We start from the raw sequence: 21913 nt of genomic DNA, 5'->3' as shown, positions 1-21913 counted from the left end.
TCACACCTATAACATTGAACATGTGATAGGTCTTTCTTAGAAGTGTTCTTGCCTTGTTTAGCTTTTCTTTTCCTGAATTGCTTCTTTTTGTACTTTTTATTGATGTTTGTATTTAGAACTTGCAAGTCTTCATCTATATTCTTCTATTTTATTCCTACTTTGTTCAATCGGGATTCTTCTTGTAGACAGTCATCTCTTAGTCTTTCAGACTTAGGATATTTGGACCTTACACTGATGCTTTACATCCTTTAGGGATAGGATATTTAGTGTTTTTCCCTAGTGCACATCCTTTACAAACATTTGAATGAATTGGCTTTAGTTTAGGTAGTCCTGTGACTAATTTCTCCATAGAGGGTAGAGCACGAAAATGTAAGTGCCCTAGTCTTCTATGCCAAATTTCCGCTTGATCTATGACTTCATGAAGTAAGGTTTGTTTTGGCTCATTACACAATTCATATAGGTGTCCTTGTCTGTAACCAATCACTTGTGCTCTTTTGAAGGTGGATGTTTTTGGCCATGCCATTACCTTTCCTTCTATGAATGAGACTCTATATCCGTCATCCTCAAGTGCAGAGATAGAGACTAAGTTCCTTTTGATGCCTAGTACAAATAGTACCCTGGTGAGTTGGATTGAGATTCCAGACTTTAGTCTGATTGTACATGTCCCGACACCTTTTACAGGATGTGCAGAGTCATCCCCTATTGTTACCTCTTCATTTGATCCCTTTTCCATCGAGTCTAGTAATTCTCTGAATCCGGTGACATGTCTTGACGATCCACTATCTATCACCCAAGTGTTAGACTTGTTTGAAGCTTGACTTGATAGTGCTGAATATAATACAAACTTCTCAGATTCAAGTTCTGTGTTCCTCTCTACTTTGGCGAATGATGCCTGCTGTTTTACTTTATCAGGACAATTAAATGACATGTGTCCGTATTGATCACATCTATGACATTGGATTTTTGACATGTCTTTCTTATGAAAGCTTTTCCCATGATGGGATTTTCTCTTCTTGAAGTTTCTCTTCTTGCCTTTCTTGCGGGAGTCGGTATTCAGAATGTGGAGGTCCTCATCTTTAGTTTTGTGATTTCCCCCTTTCATTTGCCTTGACTCTTCAAGGAGGCAGTCATCCCTTAGTCGATCAAATTCTGTAAATTTATCCCTTGCATTTATGCCTTATTTGAATGATTCCCAGGATTCAGGTAATCCATCTAGAGTAATCATTGATAGTTCTTGCTTCTCGACATGATAATCAAGTTTTTGCAGTTGATCTCTGAGTGAACCTATCCTCATGAAGTATGAGTTTATTGTTTCACCTTTATTTATACTTATGTGGTTCAACTGTCTTTTTAGAGCTAGGGTTTTGCTCAGATTGTTTATCTCATATGTCCTTTCAAGGGTTTTGAACATTTCATAAGCTTTGTCATATTTTAATATAAGTGGTATTATGTGATCCCTTACTACATCTATCACGATTTTTACAGCTTTATCATTTCCTTCATTCCACACAGTTTTCTCAGGTTCGTCTGCAGGTTCGGGCTTGTCTTCTTTTATGAATTTGATTACTTTGCTTTCTTTTAATACTATCATAATTCTGACTTTCCAAGCCACAAAATTTGCTGCTCCTTCGAGTCTGTCCTCGAATCTGATTGTGTTCGCCATTTTAGAAATCTTTGATATGATATGTCAACTTCGCTTTTAGTCTATTCGGATCTTAAGTAGTTAGGCTCTGATACCATGTAAATGTAAATAGACTGTGATGACTTTCAGAACAATCAGAATTCTGAGACAAAGAATTTATACTGTTAGTATTTGATTTAAAGAAATATAAACTAATTTTATTTATGTCTTATCAGTTTGCCTCTGCAGATACGAAGACCAAGCAATTATATCTTCTACGTTCACCACGTGTATCGTTTGACATTGTTTCTTATTCAATGAGGGTGGCAGATATATATTACTTGTCTTCATTGGATCGTGCCTCCACAGGGGGTCACGATCCTGTGTGAAACCACGTGGTTCCACATAGGGTTGTGACCCCTGTGTGGAGCCACGATCCTTCTACACCGGCGGGATTACTTAACCAAACATAACAATAACAAACTAATGTGTTAGTTTAATGGTCACTTACATAAATCTCAATTAAATCGCAAGTATATCAAATCGAATTTCTGGGCGTTAATAACCAGATTAGTTACGACTGAGACTAATTTTAACAAGGAACAGTAATTTGGAAAAGTTGGATTTAGAATGTAAGTGCAGTAGGAATCTTTTCTAGGCAATCAAGTTACTATTTCATAGAATCCATGAGCACAATGAGAAACCAAAGGATAGAGTTATTCCTTCTATATGGGAGGAACCAATTGATATTGCCAAGTTCTAGGGATATTTCTAATTTTCCTATTCCCACTTCACCCAAATAATTGGGTCAGATGTGGATTCAAAAATTGGAGATGTAACATTGGCTTTCTTGTATGACAATAAAATCCCTCTCAAGAAGATGCAAGACTCCAAGAAGTTCATGATATATTGTGTCTTGTGCTACATTTTTTTGTATTGCATGGTAGATGAGTGGTTGAGTTCTTTGGGGATCAAGTTGACTTCCCCTTGGCAAGAAAATGGACAAATCAAGCTTGTCCAATACTTATCTATTTTAGAGCTACAAGATTTCACTTGGTCTCCACAAGCTGATTTTTGACTTGGACTTGGACTCAGCTTGGTCTTGGCAAGCTGATTTTTTACTTGTATTTGGACTTGGCACTTAGACTTGTCAAAGACTCAGCAAATCGAAAAATCATAAAATAAAGAGATTTTTGAAGGATTTAAAGCTTTTTACTAGGCACCATTCATTAGATTAACTATAAAGACATAATAAGCTTATCACTTAGAAGCTACTTTGATCACATATACAATTATAGATCAAATAAATGAGTACAAAAGTGGATTTGAGTTGAAGGAAACAACAATACAACACTTATTGATTATGGTATCCATGACATCAAAAACAAAAATCATGATATGGACTCATGAACTATGGTAGATAGGATCTTGTACCACTCAATCCAACATCTCTAGCACTATGTCGGATCTCGTGCTTGTATCTTAGATAAGTCTACAAATGTTGCTACAACCATAGGAGCAATGTGGATTTATTTGGCAAACAAAGTATAAATCTAATTCAATTACTTGGGATTTAATTGGGAGAAAGTCAAAAGAATAAAAAGCGCTGATTTTCCCATTTGGCATGGCCCAACATGTTTTTTTATTTTTTGTTTTTAAAACTAGATCAGGGGTCTAGAGCCAACCTCAAGTAGGGTTGAGGGCAAGACTTGTCATAGTGTTCTAGGAGCAATTTCCCCAACGAGGTTGAATATTAATGCCCCTTGTGAGGTTGAGGGCAAGACTTGTCATAGTGTTCTAGGAGCAATGTCCCCAACAAGGTTGAAGATTAATGCCCCTTGTGAGGTCGAGCGTAGTGCCCCTCATGGGGTCTAGGGGCAGGCCTAAATCAAATCCTTCCACCACACAGACCTTCATTGTGCATGCCATTTCTCACAATTTTATCGCTTTTAAGAAAGCACCAAAGTCCTCCAAACCTTCCACAAAATGTGTCAGAGTAATTAGGCCCTACCTATGTTTGCTGATTTTTGTTTCAACAAATTATATTTTTAGGTTCAATTTTCCTTTTTTCTTCTTGCTTATGCTTGCAAATGAAGTGAATATCATTTTGAAGACTTAAAAGATCATTTTACATGTTTTAGGTTTAAGCATTTTGATTTTTTCTTTGGCTTTTTTTTTCTAGTTTTCCACTATATTATCGTGGCTTAGTTTTGTAGATAAAGCTTGACAAGTCTAATCAGACTTGTCGAGTACCCAGATCTTGAGTCTATAGGCCTCATTTTGATTAGTTTGCCTCAAATCTTGCCAAGTTTGGGCAAGTAATGTAATCATGGTCTATTCACATGGATATGCACTGTACTCTGATTCTTATTCTATATTTTGAGGATAGCTTTGTTACCCCATTGTATGAGAAGCTATATTGGTGAATTGCTAGAGTAATAACTTAATAGTAATGGTCAATTGGTTATTAATCGTAGTCTTCAATAAAGTCATTCAGACTTTCGAATATATTTTATGTTTTATTTCACTTTAGCATGTTTTTTATATTTGTCCCACATTTAAAGTATGGGTTGTCTCCTATACTTGTAATCCTATATAAGAAAGCTGTTGCTTCTTATTTTTTATAAATGATTATCTTAGTAATCCTTATGTGCTTGATTTTTGTAATATGATATGAGAGCTTAGCGAGAGTCACCGAGTTTGTGAGAGTTTGAAGACTTGGGATTGCTACTAGTAGAGATGGATCGAAGGATCACTAGCATGGCATAGTACAGAGCCAAAATCGGTATGCTAGAATTGTATGAAATAGCATCAGTTTTTGGGGATTTGCAAGTAGAATCAAAGATAGAAAAATCGTGTATATTTTGTAGTGTGTTGTATAACTTGTATAGAATTGTGACAGGGTTTGTCACTAAAAATTGAAAAAAATTGTTTGAAAAATCATGACATTTTGCTAAGGATATTTGAGGCCCCCCATTTCTACAAAGCATGATGAAATTGGGTTGGAAAATCAAGGGTTTCTCTGAAAAATGTGCCAGTAGGGTTTCAAAACAAAAATTAGTAACCTTTGTATATTTTTTGAGCAATTTTGAATGTTTTTAAATCCAAAACTAGGGCAGAAAACATGAGATTTTTGGGTGATTTTCAGGACCAAGATTGAATAGTACGACCAAGTTATTTGTTTGCTTGTTTCTACTCATTCATGACTAGGATAGTTTTTTGAGCATGTAAAAGGATCAAGATTTTTAGTGTCAAGATTCCTATTTGTTATTTAATATTTTTTGCAGTCAGTTGTAGTAGGGTGTCATTTATTTATTTTTCCTTTGAGATTGTAGGTTGAGGGAGTGACTATACAAATAGCCTCATTAACCACCATCATGTTGGAAGGCAACCAAAAATTCTTTGTAAAAAACTATAATACATGGAAGCAGCATGTGTTAACTATTTTTTAGTACAAATGCCTCATAAATATTATCCTTGGTAAAGATCCCCATCCAACTATTATGGATAAAAAAAGGCTTTAGGTTCTTCCCATGAAGGTCCAAGGTTCACATCTTGCCAAGTTTACTTGATAATGGTGGCTTTTGGGCTGTTGCTGTCATCCCATGGTTTATAGGGGAAGAGCTCGCCTTGTCTTGAGTGTTGAGGTCTCCGATAAAAAGGTCTTGAGCTCCAAGCCGCTAGGTTTGCTCACCTCAATCTCCATGGTTAAAAACCAAAAAAAATATTATGGATAAAGACCAAGAGAAACTTGATGCATGAAAATGAAGTAGATATGTTGATCAATTTATTTGTGATAGATGAAATGCTTCTTGATAAGGATATCAAGGAGTAGTTGGCAACCATGGGTCAGAAATTGAAGAGGACATGGCGATAATCATTTTGAAAAGCTTATCACTACTTACAAACATTTTAGTGAGACCTTGAACATCACTTGTATGAACGTTGGCCTGAAATTTGATGGGTTTTGCAATAAGCTTTTACAACAAGACATATGGAACAGATAATTCGGTAATAGTAGTGAAATAGAGGGTGTAGAACAAGGCTTTTTGTAATCGGGTGACTCCTGTTCAAGTCACATTTTCATTTATAAAAAAATAAAATTTTATTATTGTATCATAATGGTATTATTATAACAAAATAATAATAATAATAATAATAAATTATCGTAATATATGTTTTTTTTTTCTGTGTAAATCCCAATTAAAAGAAAAATCTTATACTTTTGATTTGCTGATTTTCCCCCAAATGGTTTTTGCTACTATGGTGATTGAGTGACTTACTATAAATAGATGCCCTCTCCAAGAATCTTGGAGAACACATTAGAAGCCAGAATTAACTTTGAAAAGTGGCATATGAGTCCTCTAGACCATCTGAGCTATTGGCAACATCAAATAATCCTTCTGACTAGGCTGATACTCAAGAGAACCCAAAAATGGGGACATTAGAAAACAAGTATGGAAATATACTCCATTGAGAACAATCTATAGCATTGGATACACTTATGGCTTGTTTTAGAATTAGTTTGACTTGGACTAATCTCTGAATCTTGCTGTATTAGATAGTCTACACTTTCCAAACTGCTTCATGATTTCAAATTTCAAATTTGGAGTATTAAGCTTGCTCATTATCTCGTAAGTGCCGACCTCTGTAACAAAATATATTCTCAAAGGGTAACATAGCTCTTGTTTGGATTTAACTACATGCAATGGCTTACAGGGATGGTCATTATGTTCATAAATTAGTCAACAAGTAATTGATACAGAGAAGGATGCCATCTCATGGTTATTCAGCTAAACCATTATCACTTCGTTACCATAATATGCCTGCCTGCCTTTGTAATCCATAGCATGAAGGATGAAACATATGATTGTATTGAACTTCGAATACCAAGACTCAGTCTTGGACTTCTCTGTTTTGGGAACAGGCATTAACAGGTAATTTCTTATAGAATTGTGATAGATTGGGTCGAGTGTGACTGTGAAATTTATTTAAGTTTTTCATGCTTGACATAACAATGACTTCCTGTTTTATTGATTTATTTGGAGTGTGAAAATGAAGCTCCAACTTATTTTGTTTAATTCAATATTGCTTAAATCTTTTTAATAGTGTTTATGCATTTTCTGCTGTTGGCTTGTTAGGTATATTTTTGTTTTTAGTATTTTAAAATCTTCAATGCCATTTGATGTTGAATTCTTTGACGTAGTGAAGTTCATAATTATGAATAAATGTAATATTTACGAAAACAGAAATGCTGAGGGCGCTACCTTTTTTTTTTTCAGGAATCCAATCCTTGTTGCTAGACTCTGAGGATAATCTTGACTCACGGACAGTTTTTGTCAATAATGTAAATCCGATATTTTGGAACTGTACTTTCTTCTTTTTGGCATTTTATCTAATAGGAGTTATAAATAAGTGCATGGAGATTTTTGATGTAATGTTCTGGACAATTTCCAAGTTATTTCCTTGTATAATTCATTTTGTAGGAAGTTTTTTCTAGACACAATGATGTAATTTTATGGTCCATGAGTTTGGAACTTTAATGACATGAGTCTTGCAACAGATAAAGGGTTGAATATCGATCTTTATTGTATCAAAGTTAGAAAAAGAACTAAGCTAAATTTGGTTTGTGATAGCAAATTTTCACTTAGCATCCTGGCTCTATGGTAATGATTTTATTTGGATGGTCGAAGTTTGCTTCAGACTGGATGACTTCAATGTTTGTGCAAAAAGTGTTTGATCTGTAAGTGTGTTGTCTGGTACATCCCTTGGGTATTCACATGGATGCATTGGGATCTTGGTTGAATATGGCATATGCAAATAAACAGTGGAATGAAGCATAAAGTGTTATGTACAAGATACTCATTTTCTCTTTTTTCATGAACCTAAGTAGTTAAGTACATGAAATAAACATCACGGCCACTATTATTAATTTTTCATCAACTAAACTGGATGATGGTTGGGCACATTAAGTGCTTTAAAACATCAAGGAAACAAAGAGGCAGACAGTGAATTCCGATCCATTTGTTAGAGGCTAATCTATTCCAAGAAGCAGTAAATATTCTTAGCGGCATTGTTAAATTGGTTTGGTCTTGTGTGGTCATCCTAACTACCTGTCCAATTATGTAAAGACTTTTCTTTGCTTAAATTTGAATAACCAACTTCTTTAAGGTCATATACAGGCATGAGCAGTTTTATTTTTGTTATGCCTTTATTTTTCCATGGCCTCTTGTTTTGACTCTAGTATGACTCAGTATGTGAATGTTTGATCTGGTAAAATATAATATAATGCTTTCGATTTCTGTATTGATTGGTCTTTACCAAGGTTAATTGGACTCAAGTTGGGTGTAGGTTTGTGTAGCTCCTGGTGCTGACCCTCATAACTTGGGTGTGTAGGGTAAGGGTGCATTTGTATTATGCTATTATACACATATTATATACCTTTGTATGCATAGTTATACAAGAAATGTAGAAAAATTCAAAAGAAGTGTATGTAGGGTTTAGACTTGTGACCTTTTCACACATTGCCCCATTGCTAACGGGGACCCCCTCTTTTCTTGCTTTCTGCATTGTGTTGTGCGTTGCACACGCCCCCTGTCGCCGACAGGGTCCCCCTTTCCAGTTTTGAGTTTTTTGATCGTCATCCCGAGAATCGAATCAGAGTTTCTCGTGTCTCCTCGAGCGAGTTCGTGATCAGTCCGTAAGCTGATCAACGTTGGAGTAATGAACCAATGAGCCCTTTTGACTAATCTGGCTTTCGGGCGTAAATACCGAGAGTTTGTTCCAAAATTTCAAAACTTAACGCAATGCGAGCATCTTTTCGGACTCCAGGTCCGAACTTGGCGAAAGTCAAGATGAGCCGTTAAGTTTAAAACGTTGTGCGCTCCCCCCCTTTTTGGATGTAAGCGTCCGAAGGTGAAAATTCAAAATTTGAAAGCATAAGGTGGCAATCGCATCCCGGACCCTAGGTCCGAAATTTCCAAAAAATTAAAGTTTCAAAACATAACACTGCCCAACAACGTTTTCGGACCTTAGGTCCGAATTTTAGTGAAGGTTAAGTTTAAAACACAGTGCAATAGCATACTTCGGACCCCCGTGTCCGAATAACACAAGCTGTTAAGTTCTAAAAAACATATCAAACAGCGTCTTCGGACCCTAGGCTCCGAAAAGAGACAAAGTTAAAGTTTTTTTAAGCAACGTCAAAAAAACCACGTTTCGGACCCCCGCGTCCGAATATCGACCAAGGGCGAAGTAAGTTTTAAAACAAAAACGCACATCATACATACTTCGGACCCTAAGCTCCGAAAAGGGCGAAGTAAGTTTTAAAAAACAAAAACGCACATCATACATACTTCGGACCCTAAGCTCCGAAAAGGGCGAAGTAAGTTTTAAAACAAAAACGCACATCATACATACTTCGGACCCTAAGCTCCGAAAAGGGCGAAGTAAGTTTAAAAAAAACAAAAACGCACATCATACATACTTCGGACCCTAAGCTCCGAAAAGGGCGAAGTAAGTTTTAAAAAACAAAACGCATACCATGCATACTTCGGACCCTAGGCTCCGAAAAGGGACAAAGTTAAAGTTTTTTTTAAAAGCAACATAAGCAGCGTTTTCGGACCCCCGCGTCCGAATGAAAAGGGCGAAGTGTAAGTTTTAAAACACATCAAATAACACACTTCGGACCCTAAGCTCCGAAAAGGAAAGTGTGGTGTTTCAAAACAACATCGAGACGCACTTCGGACCCCCGCGTCCGAATGACCAAGGGCGAAGTAAGTTTTTAAAGGCATTTCTCCAGCATCGAAATGCATACTTCGGGCCCTAAGCTCCGAATGAAAAGGGCGAACTGAGGTTTTAAAAACGCAGCGCATGGCACACTTCGGACCCCCGCGTCCGAATGAAAAAGGCGAAGTGTAAGTTTTAAAACATATCAAATAACATTCTTCGGACCCTAAGCTCCGAAAGGGAAAGTGTGGTGTTTCAAAAGCAACATCGAGACGCACTTCGGACCCCCGCGTCCGAATAACAATCAAAAGCAACATCGAGACGCACTTCGGACCCCCGCGTCCGAATAACAAAGACAGTATAAGCTTCTAAAACAACATCGAGACGCACTTCGGCCCCCCGCGTTCGAGCTTCAACATCATCGGGCAAACAGCGTTTTCGGACCCTAAGCGTCCGAAATTCCAAGGTGAAAGTTTAAAAACGAAGTCCAAAAGCAAGCAAAACATTAAACGCAGAAGGCACAGTGTGTAACGCGGAGGTCAGGACGAGCACACCCGCGAAGGTTAGATTCGAAAACCTCTAATTCAAAATTCGAAAGGAACTCTTAAATCCGAAAGCAAGGAGGTAAGACACTGCATCATCCTCCCATCGACCATTTAAAATTCAGGTTGCTAGACACAGAACCGTGTGAAATTAATAAATCCTCTTTCATCTTCCAAACTGCGAAAATTTAAACAGGAAGGATAACCGTTGGGATTCAAATTTTGCAGGGTCATCCGCTCGCCCCCCCCCCCCCCGCAAGGTCGAGCAATCACCCATCATTCGCTCCGATCAGGTAAGTACGCCTTATCGCGTACGGTCATTTAAAATGTGTGGATCAAATACGCAAATACGCAAAATTTGAAATGCTTAGAGTCTGCATCTCCATCATTCGAGCATCCAAAATTTAGGACTTATTCCCGGAGTTTGGCCGAAAACTGCATCTCTTTTCAAAATTCTCATGTTTTGCCTTTGTTAAAATTAATCCAAAAAATTCGAGAGTAAGAATGCTTAGTCATAAATCTTCAGGAATATGATGCTGTAGAAGTTAATCAGATTGTTAGCCCAGAGTGATATTTAAACTAATCTCGGTCTGTTGAAACACTTCTGTTATTATCTAACCCGCATCGTCATTCTCGTGTCACCTTGTAATCCGTGTCTGGCTGTGCAGGATAAATGCCTAAATCAGCGGCAGAATCATCAAAAACACCCGCTGCAGCAGAAACCTCACGAGCATCCAAATCAGACATCCCACAGAAAGTTGAAAGAATGAAGTATCAGTATCAGAGGGGAGGGCTAAGAGAGTCAAAGGTCCAGAGTATCTGGGACAACATTGGTGACACCGACCTTGGCCACATTGATATTCAGGATTTCAGGGATCGGGTCTTCTCACCCAATGCATATGGCAGACCTAGGCAAATGCTGGAAAGTGGCATCGCCCAAGCAGCAGGTTTTCCTCCAGCAATCCAGAACTATGAATTAGTAGTGGAAGCTGCTCGGCATTACGAGCCAAAGTCCAGATTAGTGCTTCTGGAAGATATCACTATTGCCGACTTCTCCCCTGAGGCTATCGGCGATGCATTTGATATCCCCTTTCCAAATAATCCCATAGCTACAACAATGGACGAGGCACAGGGGGCGTATGATATGAACCCAGCTCGATGCAGGGCACTAATTAACGAAGAATGGTTCAAAGAAAAAAGGCCTTCAAGCACCAGGATTGTGAAAAAGACCCCCAGAAGTGACTTTCATAATGAACATGGCGATATGGTCACCTTACTTAGCCGAGTCATGGGACTCCCTAAGTCCAACTACTTTGAAGAATGGATGTTCTATTTTACAGAACAGGGCTTTGCCGGAAAGTCTAAGTTTGACTGGGCTCAGATCATAAGTGATAACATCCACGCTCAGCTGATTGAGCTTGAGACAAAGAAGTATTTCACCATGACCTCCTATTTGGTCTATATGTTCGCAAAGAACCAGCCACTGCCAGGATTAATAATGAAAGGTGAGATCGGGAATGGGCCTGGTCAGGTAAAGGTTTATGATTGCTACCCGCAGCTGCACTACCAGGATATAGCTCAAAGGGAAAAGAGCAGCCCGGCTTACGCGGTTGGACAGTACGAACGTGTCAACGACGCCTTCACAATGCGTCTAGTCAGGCTAATGCAGGGAGGGTTACACATAAGGCTCTCGGAGCAAGCTACCATTTTAGTGCAGAGGTATGGGGCCTGGTTTATTCAGTTCCCAAGATTCTCCTACATCCGAATTGCTGGCTTTGAAGGTGCCCCCCTTCGACTTCCGCGGTACCCAACCGATAAAGTAGTCCTCATGGAAGTGGCAAGGCAATCACGCCCTGCCGGCATATTATTACGAGAAAGCAAGCAGGCTGGATTCGCATTTCCAATGATCATAGGCAACCATGATGTCCAATTGAGAACTCCCACCCTAGCAGAAGAGTCCCTTGCAGAGCTAGCCTCTTATGGCCTACAGGAACATTTCCCAAGAAAATGTTTTGATCATGACAATTTGGCAAAGAGAGCTTACGGTAGGCGCTACAGAGCAAAGGAGTCAATTGAAGATTACTGGAAAAATTGCTCCGATGACTACGAAGTCAGGCGACGGGAATATTCTAGATTGAGTGTGCAGCAAATGCGACTCTTTGAGTACCGTCGGGTCCCGGATCAGCTCACAGACTCGGGGAACTGTCTCCAAGTCCGGGAATTCGAAGCAGTGAGGCATCTCTTGCCAGGCGTTGATTGGTCTCAAGACCCAATCACGGATTTCGAAGCAGTCATGGCAGCCCCGGCAAGATACACAGATCAATGGTTACAACACCAGATCGAGAGGCTAGTCCATGAAGGGGTCCAGTTTACTTACCATCTGATGGGCAATTTCGACTCTCAGTCTTCCGAAGATGAAAGGACATCAGCTGAAAAACCAGAGAAAAGGAAGAAAACTAAGGCTTGCAAAGGGACTCGGACGTCCAAGAGAACAAGGAGGGAGAAGATTCCCATAAGAAGGCCAGAGACCACTTCATCTTCAGACCCCAGTTCGCCCGATGATGCCATAGATTTGGATTGCATACCTGCTCCGCCTTCCCAGAGCGACATAGAGGCATTCCAAGCCAATGATCCTCTTGCTCCAGATATGCCGGACACCGAGCAAAAGGGCCCCAATCCGACTAAGCCGGGTGACCAGATAGAGGAAGGAGAAATCCCATCCACCCAGGGGATCGTAGTGCATGAACCTACCCAGCAGAGCCGCCATGAATTACTACTCCTCCATGCAGTCAAGGACGACTCAACTGTCGAAGGGGAACAAAGAACAGACGAGATCCATGAGCTCGAGGGAACCAAGGAGCCACCATCACAGGAAGATGTCAGACAATTATTCAGTGAGATAGGGGAGAACTCAGATGCAAACAAAGAGCTTCCTCCTCCTTCCACCCCTCCGATGGCGGGACAGCTGTTAATTTGTGATCAGCCAGTTGGAAGTATGGGAGCACAAGGTGCTAACTTAACCCTATCCTCAACCCAGACGGTGCCTCAAGAGTGGCTGATCGCCAGAGCTCAACGCAGGGCCGCCACCAAGGCGCCCATCGACCTTGAAGACATCTTCTCACGAATGGATCAAACAAAAGCAAAAGGGAAGAAGAAACCGAGAACATACTCTAAGATAACCAAGGATGGGCAAAGGAACCGCACTCTTCATATTGCTACCCCGCCCGTAAACAAGCTAGCAGATCAAATAACCCTGGCAGATTATAGCATTACGACTGTCCCCATCGGACGAGCTACAAAAGAGCAAGAAAAGGAGGAATTTAAGGACTCGGTGCAAAACATACTCAGACAGCTCGAGGAAATCACGGCTGAAAAGGACATGTATCGGGCTCGTGCTGAACAAGCCGAGGGATACATCGATAAGCTCCTACGGCCACTACACAACCCCTCTGAATCCCATATTCCCCCAATGGCATTGGCGCAAAGGACCACAACTGAATTTGAAGGAATCCGGGATACCGCAAAGGCCGTTAAGGAATGGTTGCAAGACATCAAGAAAAAGGGAGAACAGATCCTCAAAGAAGTAAAGGAAATGGCTCTCCATTGAGAGCTCACTCTCGTCAGGTTGTTGGAAGTAAAGAGAGAATCCCTTCACATGCATGAAGTAGCGGCCTCTACCCTTCCACTCCTAAGAGCTCTTTTCTGGACACATACACAAATTCCCACACTGCCTGACATCTTGAATCCCCATAGCATCAGTGTTCTCAAGGAATGGTATTGGACCGTCACCATGAAGAACGACGCCCAGGAAATTATTGACAAAGAAAATGACGCGTGTGAGGCGATTCTGGGGAACATGCAAGAACTAGGCAAGACCATCCTCCGATCAATGGTTTCGGGGTGGATAAATGACCTGTCCGACAGTGTAATCTGGCCGGATTGGGAGGGAAGATTGGGAGCAGATAAGGCTTCTTATTCCATTGAAGACTTGAGTTTTGCTGGTCAGTTCCATTCAGACATATTATGCTTCGAGCGTAATCGCTCCAGCTGGAAGGACGGTTTAAGGCACGTGGACCAGTATCTCGAAGGCATGCAATACAAAATTCGCCACCCTCCCATGCCACCTTTTAATCCCCTCTTCCAATTATGCATCAAGTTTCAGGAATATGTCCGCGAGGAACGAGCAGCAGGTCGTGATTTATGGCGAGAATACCTGCATGGCGAAGACCAGTTTCTGCAAAAGGAATGTGAAACCAGGATAGAGAAAGTAGTTTCTCAAAAATGCTCTTTTCCCTCCAAGTCTTAAAAAGTGCACTTTTGTCCCAAAAGGGTGACAGTTGACTTTTGGTCAACATATTGTAAAGTTTTTTGTGCACCTCCCCTTTTTGGATTATTTCAAAGTTGTAATTATCCTTTGGTAGTTATTGCTCCTTTTTGGGTAGTTGTAGATATTTATCTCCCTATTTATGAGTGTGGGTCCCTCTTTTGTAAGGATGAATCTGGGCCACTTGTTTAGATTAGATCTTGGCCATTCATCCATTTTTGGAAACCTATTTAAGGGGACTGGTTTTCCCTCATTTGGGAGGAAGTTCTTGAATTGTTGCGAAAGCTCTGAAGAAATTTTGCAGGAATTAATACAATGGATTGAAATTACCTTCAAAATTCCTTGTGAGTGCATGGTCTCCTTCTTCATTTAAATTAGAAAGCTTTTAATTATGTCTGTTCATTTTACACAGCAGTTCTTACCAAGCATCTGATAGAATCTCCACAGTCCATACCATTAGAGGATAGCTGATTGCTTTTTTTCCTTTCTGCATGGTTAATCTGGGCTATTTTATGATTCAGTTCGATTATCAAAAGTACACATATCATGAATATAGAAGTTCTAATATTGTATTTGGTAATATGAAAATCTGGTTTCTCCTTTGAAGATTGCACTAAGTTTATGCAAACATTGTGTCTGAATGACTGATGATGCTTAACCTGGTTTCCTGGAGGTGTCTGTCTGCTTGGGTAAATCTGTTGTCCTAGTTAATATTTACTGTTCTCTCTCTCTACCCTTCCTTTCTTTCCTCCCAATTTTATCCCTTTTTTTAGAAATCTAGTCTTGCTAAATCAGCTTCAAATAAATCAACATCACCTGAAAGAAAACCAAAAGAGGTCCCTGGGAATTCGCATATGAAATTACTAATCAAACGTAAGCCCCCTTGTGTTTCCAGCATAAACACATAAAGCCACTGAGAGATCCCACAGTCAAGACCTGACAAAAGAAACCTTGAGGTAGTCTCCTTTGATCAAACTTAGAAAGCAGCATTAGAGACTTCCTTATCTCAAGAGAGAGTAGGATAATCAGTTGGCTATTCTATTCTGCGTTGGCCGTATGGAGTTTGCAGCAATGCGATTTCAGACACGTCAACACATTGTTAGGTTAAGGTTTTGGCTGCTTAGTGGGCGATTTTGTGTTTCCCGTGCCAGAGTCTCGGAGTTTTGATCATGCCTAGTGCCGTCTAGGGTTTTTGAAGTTATAGGATCAAGTTGCAAACGTTGATATTTTAATGATCCTAAATTTTGTCTTAGTGTTGACCTTTTGAGCGTTAACATGTTTTTAAACATGCGCATTAGTGATTTTAAAGTGCCAAGGTATTCCCAGATCTTTTGGAGTTGTTTTTTCGCTCCTAAGGTATTATTTAAATTGATTTCGCACTTTATCCCAATAATTTCCTAGCATTTTGCTCAATTTTTTGGAAAATTTGCCTAAGTCCAGTCTAATTTTGAAGTTTCTAAGCTATTTTGAGTGGTTAAAATGATAAATTCCTAAGGGAAATCCATATTCCAAGGGTTAGAGGGTCAAATTCCATGCTAGAGGTGCTTTCCCCCTCATATTCCAGACTACCCACCCTTTTCCTCCACTCAAAATCCACACTACACATGGATTTCAGGGGTTTCCCCTGAAATCCATACTAGCTATGATTTTCCACCACTGTTTATCCATACCTGGATCGATTTTCCCCTGGAAGTGCTAAAATTTGGCTAAGTGTCAGGATTTTTTCAGACTGCCATTGATTTTCCACCAGGAGTGCGGATTGGAGTGCGGACTATAGTGCGGACAACGTTGAGGATGATTCCATGCCTGGGTCGATTTTCCACCAGGATGTTTTGTGACAATTTAGTGCGGTTTTTTGTGCAAACTCTCAGTCCAGACCCAAATCGTTTTTCCACTGAGAGCATTTTGATGAGTTTTAAGTTCGGATTTTCATCCAGACTGAGGTCGATTTTCCACCAAGGAGTATTTTTTGCAAGAAAAGTTGATTTGGAGTGTGGATTTTGTGTCCAGACTGCCATCGATTTTCTCCTGGAGTGTTTTGTATGCATTTTGATGAAGTTTTGTATGGATTTTTATCCAAGCTCAGATCGATTTTCCCTTGTGGGGAATTTTTGACATTTTAAATGATTTTTAAAGGGATTTTTTTTTAATCCCAACTTAAGTCGATTTTCCCCTGGAGGCTCAATTTGGATTTAAATCGAAATATTTAATAAGTGAGCCCCATTTTGATCGCTTTTAAATAATGATTAACGATTATTTAAAATTTTAAAAGCAAAAATTTAATAACTTGCTATAAAATTTTAATATTTTAACCTTCTAGAAGCAAGTTAGTTTTTACCAAACAAGTATATAAGCAAGTGTTTTATCCCACATTGCTTGTGTGGTGAAAGTGAGAGGTAAAAACAAGTATATGAGAGGAGTTTCCAGCATTATTTTATTATTAAATCTGCCGGGTGTCTCCATGAAAGACGATTTTTCTCCCTTATTGGCTAATTTTGGCAAAATGCTGAAGTGAAGTGTTGGGTTGAGGATTCTTTCCTCCATTTTTTCCAACTTGGCTATTCATCCCCTTGCTGCCATTGAAGACTATTTTCAGATTTTTCGATTTTCCTAAGTTTGCAATTTTTCCAAATTTGGCGATTTTTGGTGAAAAGTAGCGATTTTTGGTGTTGGAGAACTTGGTGATTTTTTCCTCCATTGTTACTTGCTGTTCCAACCTCCATTGTTGCAGATCCGAGCTGCCATTAAAGACATTTTTCAGAATTTTAAAAATGGCACTATAGCTGGGAAATTTCGATTTGCATTTGGGAGTGCTTTGTGCCATTGTTTGGGGTGATTTTCTTCATGCTTGGTGGCTGCCATCATTCCCAGCTCGTTGATTTGTTTCAGATCTGAGGTTTGCTTCAAATTTGACCTCCATTGTTGGCTGCAAATTAATTTTCAGACTTCAATTTTCATTGCCCATTCAATTCCAACTTAGGCGATTTGCATTTGGAGGTGTTTTGTGGAGTTTTTAGTGCATTTTCAGACCATTTTATCGCTGTTGCAGGTCTGAAAACTCCATTATAGGCAGCTGTCCTCAGAAATTCTCATTTCCAGCCACCTAACCCCTTTGGCGATTTTGCGTGGAACTGATTCTTTAGCTATTTTCTATCATTTCAGGGATTTTTAACTACTTTGCAAGGTTTTGGTAAGTCTGAAGTAATTAATTTTCAGACTTGTCCTCAGAAATTTATTTTTTACTAGCCACACTTACATTCCTGGATATGATTGTTTTCATCATCAAAACTGATTTTTATCGAGTTAATGCATATTTTTTAAGGATTGCAACATGTTTTTTGGAGTTAATTTATTAGTTGTAGGTTGTCTTTAGATTTAGACCTCCATTGTTGACTGCGAAAGGTGTCTTCAGACATACTTTGTGTGAAAACACTACCTTTCACACCTTTCCTTAGTCATCGTTGATCCGGTATACTCCTTTGCATTTTAGTTTGCACAATTTCTAAGCATAAGGAGGTATTAATGAATTTTATAGAGGGTTTCCATGCCCTAGCGTTGTCCCACTTTGTATTTAATTGTTAAAATCTCTAAAGTTTATAGACTATTTTCCAGACTTTATGCTCTAATTAGCTAAAATCTTTAGAAAGTCAGGAATTTTATCAAGAGCATTATTTATTTTCCTAAGTCTAACTTCAAGCTTCGTACAGGTACAATGTCAAAGTCTGGATATAAGGAAAGGAAATAACTATTGAAGATGTTGGAAACTGGATTCTATCCAGAGCTTAAGATTTCATCAAGATGGAAGGAGATCACAGATACAAACATGCATTTCCTAGACTTTGACCAGATGCAACGGCGGATGTTCGGAGTTGGAGATCAAGTTCTTTCCCCAGCATATGCGAACATTATGAATAGTGGTATTTTCCATGCCACTGGATTCCCACAGTCCATACAGTGTAGTGAGCTTATCTTGGAGTGTGCACAATGTTACGATCCGCTCACATGAATGATCAAGACTCCTAAGGGCATTGCTATTGCCTACCTTGCTGAGGATGCCATTGCTGAGGTGTTCGGAATTCCGCGCAGAACAGACATGAAGGATGTGACCAAGGATGAATATACAGAAAGATACACGAAGAAGATGGGTGTATGCAAGAATTTGATAAACAAAGAGTGGATGATTGAGCCTAGATCTCATCATTCCAAGGCTCCCAAGACACTCATGTGCATAGATTTCAAAGAGGAGTATAGTGATTTGATATTCCTTCTCAACAGAGTGATGAGGATGCCGCAGGGAGCAATATTCGATGGATGGATGTTCTACTTCATCCAGGATTGTCTTAGAGGAACATTAGTAAATTGGTCTAAGATATAAGTGACAATCTGGACTTTCAACTGAAGAATGTAGAAGATTCCCTATTTGATGACTAGGTATCTTTTCATTGGGCCATATGTAGGTGGCGCCATTTTTTATGTAAACCCTAATTAGGGCAATTCTAGGGTTTTGTTGGCATGATCTTGGCCATTGATCTTGTATCAATCTGGGCCATCCATTTTGTAAGAGACTCTATATATGCCTCCTTGTCTCTCATTTGTAAGAGAGTTTTTGTAGAATTGTTGGTATATGCTGCAGCTATTTGAATCATAATCATTGTTCAATTGTTGGTGATTTTGCTCTTCAAGTGTTGTATTTGCATTCATGGTTCTCAATTCCTCCAAGTTAGATTAGAATTTATTTTCATGTATGTTAGATTGAGTGGAAGATTTGTTGAATTTATTTGTGTGGAATCCTTAATCCATACCACTAGCCTCTTGCCGCTGGTAAGTGTGCCTTGTGTGGTCAACTGGAGTTTTAAGTAAGCTTAACTTCAACTATTACGCGTCCCTTGACAAGCATCAACTTGGATGGTGTCAACGTTTGATGGTGGTAGCCTGAAAATCTTTATACCTTAGACGATTGCATTAAGCTTGTGTCAATACCTGATTGTGAGACGTTGCCTGGTTTGATTCCACTAGATCCATTCATCATTTCCTACATTCCTAGGCTTAGAATAGATTTTTTGAACCCTATTCCTTTTGCCCAATTTTTAGTAAGAAGTAAAATCCAGAGCCATATTGATAAATCTTAAGTTGTCAGCACACCTATTCCGCATTATTCATGATAATCCAAACATTTGGGTAAGTCCCCAAATGAACACTACAATTCACATCGACCATTGAGTTACCCACTCGTCAAGACCTGACATGTAGAAACCTTGGAATCATTTTAGTTGATCTCATTCTTAGCATCTGAGGTGATTTTGTTCAAGAGGGGGTAAATTATCTTGGTAATTTATTCTGTTATGTTATGTGCCTAAAACACACATCAACAAGACTTTAGAGTGAATATTAAATGCTAGTGGGTGTCTCTTTATGCTTTGGAGGCTGGGTGTGCACAACACCATAACTATGACATTCTTTATGGTCTTTGCATTAAGAAAGCTGTTAACTGTATGCAAATATTTGTCTTGAGCAACATACCAAATTAAGAGAAGTGCTTGGGGATTAATAATATTGTCCTAAATATATGGCTGGTCTATTGTTGCAGGTACATTTTGCAGCAACAAAAGAGGCACTGTCTTCCCATTTCAATCAGTGTGGAGAAGTGCTCAAGGTTATTGTGCTAACTGATGTTACAAATGGACAGCCAAAAGGGTACATATATGATGGTCCTCTATAATTATTTACTTCTGGCGAGTGGGGTAGGATGAGGCCTTTATGTTATGATTTAATTAGTTTTTCTCCATGAAGTCAGATATCTCGTTTCTTTATGTGCCTAATTGTGTTTCTGTTACAGATCAGCATATATCATGTTTGCTTCCAGAGAAGCAGCAGAGAGAGCGTTGTCATTGAATAATACATCATATATGTCACGGATGTTGAAGGTAAGCTTCCATTCTTTCAAATATTGACTGGAATCTATGTAAATCCCTGTTTCCAATCCATATTAATTACTTCTGTTATTTCATGTTTATTGTTAGGTTGTGCCAAAAACTGACTCCCACTTTGAAGCATCTCCTAGCTCTGTTCAGCCTTCTTTACAATGCCCTCTTACACGCCCTGTCAGGTCTATGGCAAGGGCTGCATATTCGAGAGGTTCACAATTTTCTTTTAGGAAAAGCTCTTTACAAATAACCAATACTGGTTCTCAACATTTTCAGTGGCGAAGAGATGGATCAATGGGTGGAAGTAGTAGAAATCCAGAAACTACTCCTGAACAAGCTCTGTCCCTGCAGTAAATGGTAACCTGGTGGCCCTGGGATCCATGCAATACACACGTTCTCTTACCTACAATAAAGCTCCCACAGAAACTTTGTTTGAGAGTCCTGCTCCAACATACACCTAAAATAGATTATAGCGTGTTTAGTATACCTACCTTTAAGGGTGCATATCAAGGAAGTTGTGAATGTAACTCTGGGCACTTTATGAAAGGGGATGAAAAGCTAGCATTATGTGTGTAAGTATAGCAGGGTTTGCAGCACAGCAAATGGTGTTCATCTTAAATCTTTTCTAGCTGGCATTTAGTCTATCTTTGGATCTTTAACCGAGTTTGCTCAAGCATTTATAATGGTTATGGTGCTGGAAGTTGTCAATCCACGAGACAAATTTTTTGCTTGTTAGCTCGTTTACATTAACAAAATTTTTCTCATGATTCACAAAAGAAAAGATCAACCTAAGGGCAGCTTTACTTATTTGACTAGTTGAATCTAGTTGCTTCCCTACGAAAACAATTAAGTTGCATCTTTGGGTAAGGTACAGAAGGATGAAATGAAAGTTCATTGTTCAAAGAATATTCTATGCTAATGATATTCTTTACTTTGTACGGATTATTTGTCTAATGCTACCTGGGTAGATTGCCATTTTAGTTTCTTCACTTCGTGAATTTATATGGCTTCTGGTTGTTATGGGGTTGCTGTACCATTGCTTCTAGCATGCTCTTTATAGGTCTGATATAAACCCCGTGGCTATTAACCACTAGCTAATTGGGCAAGTCTAGTTTTTATATGTAATACTAGTTTAACATCTTCTTTCCAAATTCAATCTTTCATCCACATTATGAAAGAAATACCGGTGAGGAATAAGGCAATTCTAGTGGTTGACATCATCTGAAAAACAAGAACAAAAAAAAACTGGTAATATGTAAATTTGTAATCTGTTACACCATATCTCTAAATAATGAAATATGATATAAAAAATTACATTTTTTATCTGGAAACATTAGATTTTAAATGGTGTTGAGTTCAAATCTTTTACATATAAAAAAAAAAAAAAACTGTTCACATGTAAAAAAAAAAAAAACTGTTCACATGCCAGCAATAAGAATAAGAAAAAATATACAGGATACTCAAAATATGTATTTTTCACATCAATTAGTAGCTCATTAAATTTTATTTAGAAGTACTTTTGCAATACCTCAGCAAGTTCACTATAAGAGCAATTGTGATGGATTGTCCTCAGCCTTCTCAACAGAGTAAAATAGTGAAAGTATACTTAAAAGCTGGACCTTGTTTCAGCATATTCCACTTCAAAAGACGAATATTGGTCCACCGTTGTAAGTAACAAATGAACGTGTAGAAGGTTATTTTGGTCTATATTATTGCATTTTGATTGATGGTTGAAGGCGTTAGGCGGTTTTGCCAAGAGTCCTAGAAGCAAACAATG

At 38.9% G+C, this 21913-nt stretch overlaps 1 protein-coding gene across 4 annotated transcripts in view; it reads left to right on the top strand.

The window, feature by feature from the left end:
- Positions 1–21120, top strand: part of LOC131061992 (uncharacterized) — a 137216-nt gene extending 116096 nt beyond the window's left edge. Inside the window, exons 8-11 of one of the 4 annotated variants that reach the window (XM_057995823.2) lie at positions 6904–6968; positions 19800–19906; positions 20049–20136; positions 20233–21120. In XM_057995823.2, coding sequence (XP_057851806.1) covers positions 6904–6968; positions 19800–19906; positions 20049–20136; positions 20233–20490 — 518 coding nt within the window. In that variant the 3' untranslated portion in view covers positions 20491–21120. Of the gene's footprint in view, positions 1–6903; positions 6969–19799; positions 19954–20048; positions 20139–20232 lie in introns of those variants that run through there. The other 3 variants (XM_057995824.2, XR_009371544.1, XM_059216659.1) reach the window with 3 other exon arrangements.
- Positions 21121–21913: the final 793 nt, after the last annotated feature.

This window comes from Cryptomeria japonica, chromosome 2 (genome assembly GCF_030272615.1).
Source record: "Cryptomeria japonica chromosome 2, Sugi_1.0, whole genome shotgun sequence".
Lineage (NCBI taxonomy): Eukaryota > Viridiplantae > Streptophyta > Pinopsida > Cupressales > Cupressaceae > Cryptomeria > Cryptomeria japonica.
The sequence above is the reverse complement of the archived record's forward strand: the minus strand, read 5'-3'. Positions and strand labels throughout refer to the sequence as shown.